This window comes from Cryptomeria japonica, chromosome 10 (assembly GCF_030272615.1).
Source record: "Cryptomeria japonica chromosome 10, Sugi_1.0, whole genome shotgun sequence".
NCBI classification, from domain to species: domain Eukaryota; kingdom Viridiplantae; phylum Streptophyta; class Pinopsida; order Cupressales; family Cupressaceae; genus Cryptomeria; species Cryptomeria japonica.
In genome coordinates, this window is record NC_081414.1 from 217,768,312 (window position 1) to 217,780,652 (window position 12,341).

The 12,341-nt window shown below is 32.9% G+C and overlaps 1 protein-coding gene across 1 annotated transcript; it reads right to left on the reverse strand.

Moving 5' to 3' along the window:
• Positions 1–8,938: 8,938 nt before the first annotated feature.
• Positions 8,939–9,813, reverse strand: LOC131040425 (paired amphipathic helix protein Sin3-like 4). The gene is made up of 2 exons (XM_059212332.1): positions 9,327–9,813; positions 8,939–9,222 (listed from the first exon to the last, which is right to left on the reverse strand). Exons 1-2 carry the CDS (start codon positions 9,418–9,420, stop codon positions 8,939–8,941), a joined length of 378 nt encoding a protein of 125 aa, XP_059068315.1. The 5' UTR covers positions 9,421–9,813.
• Positions 9,814–12,341: the final 2,528 nt, after the last annotated feature.

Here is a 12,341-nt window from a genome sequence, read left to right on the forward strand (position 1 = left end):
ATGGCCAAATTCATTATGAGGTATATTATGCTTGATGGAAGATATGCCAGTATCTTTTCTTATCATTTTATCATCTTAAATCACTTTAGGCATGGCAAAATTATTTTGATTCCATTCTATCTGGTTTCTTCTTTGGAGAATAGTCTTGAAAAACATGCTGAGAATCTGAATAATTTGGTCCTCCATGAAGAGATTATTGTTCTCATTATGGAGTATACCAAAGCCCATAAAGTTGTGCCCTCTCTCTCTGAGAATGGCCAAATCCATAATAATGATGTTCAAGATGTCTCTGATACGGATATGGAGATGGAGGATAGTGGGAGCGCCACCTCTTGTTGACCCTGATTACAAGCCGATTGAAGAGGGTGAGATTTTGATTACTCTTGGAACCCATAGTAACAAGAACTCCCCCAGATGGGCTGCAAGTAAATATAAATTGACCAGCAAAATGGTGTCTAAAACTGAGCCTTATTCAAAAAAGATGAAGTTGGTTGCTAAAGACTATGGTCCCAAGACCTTGGACCAGGAAATGAAATTGGACATTCCTCTTCATGTCCTGAAGGAGAGGCAAGGGACTCTGCCTAGATATGTGGATAGTGGCTTATAGAAGGAAAGTACTGAGATGAATCTGGTGATGGAAGTGACTACAAGCCATGAGAACTACTAGAAGTGGGTGGGGAAGGAGATTGATACCCTCAAAGAGGGGGCTAAGGAGATAATTGATATCTTCAATGATTCTCCTGAGCCTAACAAAATGGAGAAGCTCATGATCATGACCCATAAGCTTTCCTATGATGTGGAAGTTATGAAATATAGTCATGAGAAAATAATTGAGAAGATTGACCTGTCTATGGAGGAGATCAAGAATAACCTTAAGAATTTGGTAGACATAAGAAAGGAGGCCATGAGAAATAGTATGGAGGGGCTGAAAAAGATCAATACCATGGTGGCGGAGTGCAGACCCAATCCTATTGACAGTGATTTTCCTAGTGACAGTAATAGAAAGAAAGAACTAGGCGGTGAAGACTTTTCTGTGGGTGGCAATAAAACTACAAGCCCTAGTTCTCGGACCAGAAGCAGGAGTAGCAATAAGGGTACCTCTAGGTTTATTATGGAGGACTTGGAGGAAATAAAAAAGGTTACCATCCAAAAGAACAAGGAGCTGGTGCACTCGCTTAATTGAGTGTTTGTCTATACTTTTTTTTGTTGTCTCTTATTTATTTTTGCTTTTGTGCTCAATCTAGGGTGTTTCCCTGTTTTGCTGTCGGTTTCTATTTGCTTGGCTGATGGCCAGTTTCTATAAAACTCTTGGTTTTGAGTCCATGTAAAACCCGTTTATCATTATCAAAAATAATCTAGTATAGTATAGCAATGTAATATTGTGTACTTTGTGGTTAACTGGAACTATATTTTGGCATTTGTAGGCATTTTTTATCAGCTCAGACATTCTAATTATATTTGTAATCATTTTGTAAGGTAGTGAGCCTTCTGGGGTTGTAGCCCTTATTGTAATTTGAGTAGTGATCTCTAGGTAGTGCACTTGAATGCATGTGCATTCTTGTTATGTAATATTTCTATACTTTTGCAAAGTATATTGATATTGTGGGTCTCATCCCCACCATTTTTTTTCTCTTAACTGGGTTTCAATGGAAAAATCCTAGTGTTATGGTATTGTTGTTGTTTTCTTTATGTTTCTATACCTTTCTTTCATTCATCTACATTAAGTGGTTTAAAGGACAAGTTAACAAGGTTATAAATTGCAAAACACTGATTCCCCCCCCTCTCAGTATTCATTGATTCCAACATTGTCTCCTTTAATATGAGCTCTTGTATATTAAGGACATGCATATCCCTATTGAGGATCCCATCCCTCTTGTAAGAAAATGAATTCCTAATGGGTATCTTTTCTTTATTTTAGAAGAGTGCATCTTTGGTATCCTTGTCTCCATGCTTGTCGAGCATGAATAGTATTTCAATTCTCCTTCTCTTCTTTTTAATATTTCCTCTTCTTTTGAATTTTATCTTGTATAACTTGATGTCTTTTCTTGCATTGGATCTTCTTTCATGTGAGTACATGTGTGTTCCTTGTTTAGGACCTTTCTTTTCTTGAAGTATTATATCTTTTATGTATAATATCTCTTTGGAGGTTTTGTAAACCTTACATTTGTCCCTATACTTAGGGGGAATTGATTTCTGTTATCCTTTATATGGATCCACTTTTGCTTTGTTGAGTGGTGTTTACTTATGATGTTATGTCATTCCTTGTGTGAAGTTGTTTGTTTGCTCAAGGATTATCTCTTGTGCAAGAGGTGTGTATCTCTGTATACAACCATTTCTTTACTTGGTGATGTATATCTATTATAAACAAACCCTCCACTTTGGGTCAAAAGTGTGTTATCCTTATCAAGAATTATTTTCACCTAATAAAAAGGGGAAGGTATGCACTCTTGTTTTCATTCCTCTCTTTTGGCCGATGATGTTATTTTTGTTCAAAAATCCCCTATTGGAGGTAGATGAATTTGAACAAAGATCTCTTCTCCTCCAATTATTTTCTTTACCCTTGTTGCAAGATATCTCTTTACAACTATCTTTTCCTCGCTTATAGGAGTTAAATCTACTTGGCTTGGAAATATGTACATTGTTGGTGAAAGGATATCTCCTTTATGTTGAAGGCATGTAACCTTGTTTCTAGATTCCTTAAGACATCAAAATATGACTATGATGACATCTTAAGTGGGGCCATACATATCACCCTCTTTGTATTATACTTTTGTACTATATTTGGCATGTCTTAGACGAGGTGTTCATTCTTGAAACAAGACAAAACAAAGTCTTATATGAGATTCTTCATGTCTAAAACTAGACACCACATTTTAATGTCTTATATAGGATAGACATGCTCGAAACCAGAGAAAAAATATTCATACTATTTTTATTTCATGTCCTATACAGGTTTTTGCATGCTCAAAACTAAACAAAACAATGTCTTATATGAGATGCTTAAATTCTGAAACCAAATAGTGACATATGTATTAGAGTGAGTGGAATTAGTAAAACATAGATAGACTATTCTGACTCTCGTCTCCACCATGGATCACCTAACATAACACAACATGTTGGCCTGTGGAATCTGTGTTCCTTCTTTCTCTCCTATGAACCCATAGCATGACACAGTTTGCTAGTGTTGGATCATGGTTCATTGTGCTTTAAATTGGTGTACATCCTTGTTCCTTTTAAAATTACACTTGTACTCTTTCAATAACATGCCGCTAATGATATTAGACGTTGAGGCACTTTGATTATCAATGCCTCTTCAACTAGTTGACTTGAAACTTTTAGTACTAATGATGTTTACTTTTGTTTATGCTTGAAAGTTACTTGGATGGATTAACGAGATCCTATGCTTGGGGGCTTAACCATCCTTGAATATTATGCTATCCCTAGTTTATTTTTCTCTTAGATGCTCCTTCTCTTCAATTTTACTTATTAAGAGTATGCTCATGAGATCATTCTTTGATAAAGTGGGGGGAAAATGCAGTGTCACAAATTGTACACCTTTATTAGTATGTTCAATTTCACACTCTCCTATCACCTATTTTAGTACTTCTCTTTCCTCTATGCATTATAGGACCTTTATTGACTTAAATTAATATTAAGGGTCTTATTCTTTGAATTTATTATATCATCACACTCTTATTTGAGCCCTTAATTCTAGGCATGCCCTTTATTATTTTAATCCTGATTTAATCCTAATCTTGCCCTCATTTCAATCTTTGAGGCACATTTTTGCATATCTACACATTTTGGTTTGAGACACCAAGCTGGATTTAGCATTAGAATCACGCTATTTCACATTCCTAGAACGTTGGAAAAAATTTAATAGGACCAGGTAGTATACTACTTGGTTCTGAACATTTTCCTTGAATTTTAAGAGAATAATAAGGTGGTCTTACCCTATTCAAATCTAGCTCTATGTAAAAATATATCGACTCTAAGTCAGGATAATGGTGATTTTAACTATGAAATCCCTATAAAAGGTATCCTTTTCAATTCATTTTCAACAATTACACCTTATGCTAATGTTATCATCCACTCAAGAGAAGATCTGAGTCAAGGAGGAGAAAAACTACATCAAGGCATCTTCGTATTATGTTTCAATTATAATTTCATGATAAATTTTATTTGATTTTTTATGTTATTTAATCAACACATGAATGACTTATCCTAAGAGCATTGCATCACCTATTGGAGGTACAATCATCTACTTTCAATTATTTAAGCTATTCCCTCAAATGCAAGATTTTCCAATTTAGTTACAATTAAACTTTTATTTCAATTAGGTTTAATTCCAAACCTGATGTTTGACCTAAGGCAAATTCCTATCCACAACCCTTTCTTTCTTCTCGTGTATAGCTACAGGTATCTAATTGAGCCAGGAAGACGAGAACAACATCATGACCCAAAAATAGAGCATCCAACCAAATTTCAATAGAAAGTGTTTGGACCAAAGTGTTCTGGTCCTCCTAGAACATGTTCAAATTTGACACCTTTCTCTCGAATTATCTAAAAATTTAGATTTTTAAACAATGGCGCTAGGTGCCCTGGTTTGAGCACCCTAGTCCTGTCAAGTTCATTTCAAATTTCAATTATAGGTATACAATCATATTATCCTCCCATTTGTTTACCTATTGCACAAATTTTATTTTCATAATCAGTTAGCATAATTAGTCCACCTTGTCATTTCACGCATTTACCTTCTTACCCTAGGTTTTTCATTCAATTTACATCTTTTCAATTACATTTTCAACTCAAACAAAAGGGGAATAGGACCTCAATCATCATTCAAATCTTTTCTTAATAGAATTGAGGTTAGATCTATTGAGTTCACCCTCCTTTTAATGTGATGCATGTGAAAGTTAGGTCATTGCCTAGTTTACATAAGTACAAGCTTGTGAAACCCTAATTTTGCATCCATTACATTTTGGTGAGCTCGACCTTCTTACATTACATTTTTTTATTTACATTTTCATTTAATTTTAAAATAAGAAAAAACAATTTTCTTTTTTATGCATAGTGTGTTTTTCAATCTATATGTATTGTTACATTAGATCATAATTGTATAAGGAGTTGTTATCTTCTTTCGCTAGATCAATTTCAAGTTTTTTTAAAGATTTTCACGATGAAAACTTAGTTAATCCTTTCATTCATAGTTATGATTTAACATCTCTTAAGGATCCTTCAACCCGTGAGGGCACTTTGGTGCAAGAAGAAATTATTAACACTTCTTTTAAAACTCTCTTATAGGGATGAAGTTTTAATGAATGATAATATTTCTCCTAAAAGGCTCCTCTCTCATAATAATATCCTAGAAGAAGAGGACAATACCATAAAAATCTCCTGTAATGTCACCTTACCTTCTATACATGATATTTCTCTTAGAGATAAAGCTTTGATGGATAGTGTTGATCCTTATCCTAAAGATTGTCTTACTGATAATAAAATTGTAGAGGATGATTGCACTAGAAAGGAAGAAGCATTGATGAATAATTCTTGTCTCTCTCCCAAAATTGATCATATCCATAATGACATTTTGGTGCAAGAAAATATTATCAACACTATTGTATGAGGATTTCCCTTTCATTCAATCCAAAGATAAACTTATTCATGAAGAAGTGTTTAAGGATGATAATCCTCTTTATGAACCACTTGATGATTTAAATTCTACTAGATCTCCCTCACATATTCCCAAAACCATTTTTGATAAACAATGATACTTTTTACATTCCTCACAAACTAGTTATTACTATGAAATGAGGTTATGCCACTAAGAGTCCTTATGAAAATGCTAAACAAATCACCTAAGAGAATCAAAATTCAGTTACCAACAGATGTAATATGAGGAAAAAGAGACAATCTAACCCTCCTCTAGTTATCCCTTCTTCTCTTTCTTAATCTCAACCAAAACTTCCACCAACACCTCATTTGTGACAACATCTTGGTGAGGAGTATGCCCTTATGGAACAACTTAAAGCCATCCCTTCCAAGATATCTCTTTGGGATTTCATTCAAACTTAATTTACACATCAAGAAATGTTACAAGACACTTGGAAACTTTAGAAGACCCACATGCAGTGAGACCTAATAATATGTCTTCTTTGATTAATTTCATGAAAATACCTAAAGCTCAAATTGTTTTCTCTCAAGATGAGTTACCTTCTAAGGATATTCAAAATAATTATGATGCTTTTTTGATATTTCTCCCTATTAATGGTAATTCTATAAGATGAACCTCAGTGGACAATGGATTTGGCCTTTATGTTTGTAGCATCAATCTGTTGGATAATATTAATGTGGACACTTCTCTTATTCAACTTGAATCTCTTTCTATTTGTGGCTTTGACAATGTTGATAGGTTGAATCCTTAGGTACAATAACCTTGCCTATTAAGATAGGACTTGTTATTTTAGCTACACCTACTCAAGTTATGCTTGATAAGCTTACTTACAACCTTCTTCTAGAGAGACCTTAGATTCATCATATGCAATCTGTCCCTTCTACTCTTTATCATCAAGTCAAATTTATTTATAACAACAAGATGTATACTTTTCATATTGATACTAATTTACAAGTTTGTTTGCAAAATTCACCTGATTCTAGATCTTCTTCACATTCTTCTAATTCTTATACTACTCAACTTGAAACATCATCTCCTCCTAAAGACACTTCTTCATCTGAAGAGGTACTCTTAGATGTTGATTGGGAGTCCTTAGATTTTACACCTACCTTTATAGTAGAATATAAAATCACCCCAATAGAGCCTAAGGCTAAAAAGAATGATGATATGGTGGAACCTACTAAACGGTCAACTTTTCCTAAACAACTTAGTAAAAATTTTGTGGCTTCTTCTGATTCAATGTATTCTTCAAAATATTCTTCTAGTTCATCTAATTATGACATTGAGACCTATGAGGCCACATCATCTCTTTCCGATATGGAATTGCTTTATGGTCCGAGTTTTGACATTTTAGTTAAAAGTAGTTATAGTGGAAATGGTTGTTGCACAAGTGAACAAGGGATTAGAGTTCCTTTAAAAAATAAGATACGTAAAAACTCATTCAGACTTGGATATAATTGTTCAAATCCCACTGAAGCATCTAAAAGACCATCTCTCAATGTGAATTCCATATTTAGTAGTGATGACTTTGATATGTTAAATGAAATCCTTGATGCCTTTATTTCAATTATATCATCCTCTTCAGCTCTCAACACTCATAAGGAAATGGTAATGATTGACAAGTCCCTTTATGAAGCTTCCCTAGTGGTTATTAAGACTGACAATCCCATTTGTGAGGCTTTAGCTTCTATTCATTCCAATACCCTCACTTATAGAAATGAGGCCCTAATGAGTTATGTTTGTCCCTTTCCTAAGGTTTCTTTTATAGATATGAAAGTTTGTGTTAAAGTGGAACATGATAGATAGAGGCCTATTATTCTTTTAGAGACTATTATGTTGATCAAGACATTCTGATGCTTATCATCTTATGTATGGTTTTATTTTCATTGATTATAGATCATTTAACATGTCATATTCAATTTCTTCATCCAATATATCATATATTTAAACAACATTAGTTTCTATTATGTTGCTCCTCATTACATGACACTAGTAACTTACCTAACAAGGGCTCACTATCATTCACGATGGTACAATTTCATGTGCAGTCATACTTTGATATAAATATAATAGCCTATTTTGTATCTTATCTTACTTCTTTGTTGGGGGGCAAGAATGACTTTCAAACATCTCTCCTTAAGATTTTTTTGTCTCAAGTCAAGGCAATTTATTCAAATATTGTCTTAAACCCTCACTCTATGTAGTAGTGTCACATGTTGATAATCTGATTTATCATCCCTTCAAATTTTGTTAGAAATTCATTATTCGATTTATTTTGACCCATTTGAACATTTTCAAAAAATTTCCATAGTGTTTGTAACTTAACTATATGAACACTTTGATATGCATTTACAAGAATAGTCAATGCCTCTTTAGAATATGTACGATAATACTTATATGAGAAAAAATTGATTCACATAGTGCACCTTGAATTAGAAATAAAGCTTCATTGGCTTATTATGAATTTTGCTTGAGTTAATGCATTAATATTTTTCAGGTTCTTCATATCCATTACTAATAATATCCCCTAAATCTTTAGACTTCAACAAATTTTGCATTCTTGAATTCCAATAAGCAAAATTTGTTGGATCCAATAAGCAAATAAAAGTGTTTAGCTTTGCTGAAGGAATGAAAATTAAATCTCTTGTATTAAATCACGATAAGACTGGAGTTGTATCTTAGAAATTAACGCTAACAAATACAATTCACAACTGAATCCAACTAATCAAGCAACTAATTACACCAAATACTAAGTAGTCAAAACTGTTTACTAACATCAGCTAACAATGTTTATTATCAAAATGCATCTGCACCAAAATAAAAATAAAAATGCTTCACTGCTATTCCTGTAGAAGTGAAGAAAAGCAGAAAATACAGAAATTGCTACAGCAATAAAGAGATACAAAGTCTTTTATTCAATTTCAGATGTTATAAGAAGTTTTTGATCATTACAATCCCTTCAATGAATAGAGGCCTTTAACAAACAACAAATTTTTAAATCACCTCAGTAAATAGAAGACTTTAACACACAATAAATTTTAAAATTCTAGAAGACTATGGCACAATTTATATAAATTACAAATTTAATATAAATAATTTTATTTTATTTTTATCTTCATATTAAAATAAAAAATAAAAAATAAAATAAAATATTACTGTGCATACAATTCTTCTCATGTGGCATGAGAGATTAAATATTCCAACAAGAAGCACATGGTGATTGAGTAAAACCTCAATCATGTTTTCACAAGTCAGAAATTAATATTATATACAACAATCCTCCATAAGATTTTCCAAGTGGCTCAAACATTTTGCATCTCTTTGGTTAAAGCGGGAGCTATGGTGGTCAAGAGATCTCTGATAGTACTTTGTATAAACATCTTCCCAGCCTTTGTTGAATCTGGTCCGACAATCGACCCATTCGTCGTGCTTCTGTTGAAGACGTTTTACAATTACTCGTAAACAACGATCTGGCTTTTCAAGCAGCAGATCTATTATACGAAGCCCGCAATTTCCATAAATGAGCTCAATGCACCTTAAATTCATAGCTGCAATGGCCAAATGTTGACAAATTACTCATCACATTTACAACCAACCAAACTAAATATCCAACTTGTGACTATAATTACAGAAACTCTTAAAAAGAAGCTACCTGTCAGGTGGTCTTCAATTCTGAAATGAGCATGTTGCTTTTCCAGTAACTCATGTACACGCTCAATTGCAGCTTCTAAATTTTTTATGAGCATGTCCAACTCAAATCTGGAAATTCAAAATTTGACAATGTTAAATACAAAATAATAAACCTGTATACTATCTTCAGTAATAGGGAGCACCTAACACCAAATGATAAGCTCTCGCTCTCTGTATGTAGTATGCTTGGTTAGTTTATTAGTACTCCAGAAAACTCATGATTTTCCACCGAATAATTACAAATTGACAATCCTTAAAAAGTACTCCTATATGTAACTAGAAGATTAACTACAATATATGTGGTACCTGTCATCCTCACAATTGAGAATAGCTTCCTCATAAGGGTTAAATTGCCTTTTTCTTCGGTAATCCTCTGTACCAGATGCTACTGATACACAAATATCATTCAATACCTCTGCGTCAAGATCAGTTGAACAGCTGGCAATGGATTTCAGGAACTGCAACATAATGAAATTAACGTTGATTCTTCAGCCAAATTTTAAATAGAAAAAACAATCATACATCTCTAAATTATGAAATAAACTGAAAAAGAAACAAGATCTAGGGAGGTCAGTAGATAGCTTGAGAAGAAGTGCACAAAGGAATTATATTTACAATAAGATTTTCCAATGCAAAATAGTGGCTTAGACTGCAACTGAAGATTTATAATCATATGTAAAAAATTGTGTCAGTTCATGCAAATGGATTATAATAATGCATGTTAAAACTTTGCTAATGAATCCCACCAGACATTGATTCTTCCATTACAATAAGAGAGATTTTCCTTACATTCTGTGGTAGCAAACGGTATCTAGGAGTACATTGCTCCAAATGAGAAAGGTCCATCTCTGATTTGGGTTTATATGTGATTTTCTCATTGTTTAAAGTTGGCAAAGCATTGCTACCCAACATAGCCCTTGATTTGTGATTTTGATCCTTGTGTCCGTCTCTAATTGAAGGCACTATGCATATTCAAACAATCAGATACTTTAACAAGATAGTTAAATTTTAAAAAAAAAATTGTTTATGAATTTAGTGTTGAAATTAAGGCAATTTTCTTTGAACTCAAACATTTGAAATTCTTACCAGCTATCTCATTTGGAGTTTGAGAAATAATTTCATTGAATTCGTCCACAATTTCTGAACATTTAGCAAGAATGCAAAATCCCTACATAAATTTGAAACGATTTGGCATAAATTTATTTTTCATTAATGACCAAGAGCAGTTAATACAAGCTATATATTAATTAAAAACCAAGAGAAACCATGTTTGTGTAACATACCAGATGTTGCAAATGCTTTGAATTGATTATTTTTCTATTGTAGACATTGATGCATTTCATTATTTGTCGATATGCAACGTCTCCAATATTTGTTTTTACTTTCTAAAAAAACCAAATGCTGTGGAATATTGCCTGCAAAAATAACGTCTGACAATTTTAAATAAATAAAAAAAGGCAGATAAAAACTATATCTTAGATAAATAAACTGGATAAATGCAAGCATTCAATTATTACTTACCACTTATATTTTTACTGGGATCTATATGAGGTGGATCCATCTGTCTCTGCTCATCAGAGCTTATTGTCAAATTCCTTCTATAAGAATCTTGATCCACTGCGGCATCAGATGCTTCTTCACAATCTTTTGAAGTGATATATTGTCGTCCCTGTTGCAAAACCAGATAAATGAACAATAAGAGAAGTTTGAAATTTAGAAAAAGTTAAATCTTAACAAGAGATGGAAAAGCAGCCAAATATATCAAAAATTTAAACACAAGTTACACACCTTGCCCATGTCTTCTTTTTGTAAATCTTTAACAGAAGTCAATATACCGGCGGGTTCTGAGACATGCATTTGAGAATCTTGATGATGCTGAACAAGAGCTGAACCTGTGGAGGCTGGTAAAAGATATGCGAATTCATCTACAAGATCTTGATGATCACAAAACATCAATTTCACCTGCAGAAAACAGATCAAATTAAATTTTCTGCAAAGTAGATGTAGCTTAAGAAAATTGAAAAGCAAGCAGAATCATAAATGTGCTCCTTTCTTATAACTATAAGATACAACTCTTCATATAGTACATCTGTAACTTATACCTCTGCATGCATATCATTGGCCCTTTTGTTTCCCTTCATATACGCATTAAATATTCCAAAGAATCCCTTGCGTATATATTCTTCATTTTGATAGCGCGTCTGCTATGACAAATCAAAATATCAATGAGTAATTACAGAATCTTGAAATGTAAAAGAGAACATTTTATTCAGCACTTCTATACCAATTCATCATTTCTGGAACAAATCAAAACATTTCAAAACAAGAAATACATATAAAATGTAGGTTTCAAATGTGAAAAAAGTTTTAATATAATTAAAGACAATGTAGGTATCAAATCTGAATAATTTTTTCTTTATAACATTCCAAATCACGCCTCACTCTAAAAATCCATCATCAAAATGAATAAACAAAAAGAGAAATCACCTTAATCTTCCGAATATATCCTAAGGCTTCCTTAAGCTGAACGTGCTGTTCGTTTCGTAGAAAATCGTTTCATGGCTCTTAACGAGCTGTTTCAATCTGGTAATGACCTTAATCGCATCACATCTCCAAATTAACCGAAAATGCCGGTTCAAAGAGGGTAAAATACATTATCAATTAGAAATTCGGAAGCCCTAAATAAAGATTTGCAAGGATTACATACGTCTTTGACCTAAAATCATTGAGGATTTGAATAAACTCTGCAAATTTTCCCATATCATCTTTGAAATGCTCTTTTACTGAAATCAAATATGATTGTGCGTCTATCTTTGAAATGCTCTTTTACTGAATTCAGAAATCGCAATCCAAAAGAAATGATGAAAGATGGGCTTGACAAAATCCGATTATATAATTATTTTTCTCCCGTGTAATGCTAATTTTAGCCGTTGCAAGTTTGAGGAACAAAAAGCTGTGACTATAACTAACGTGAAGT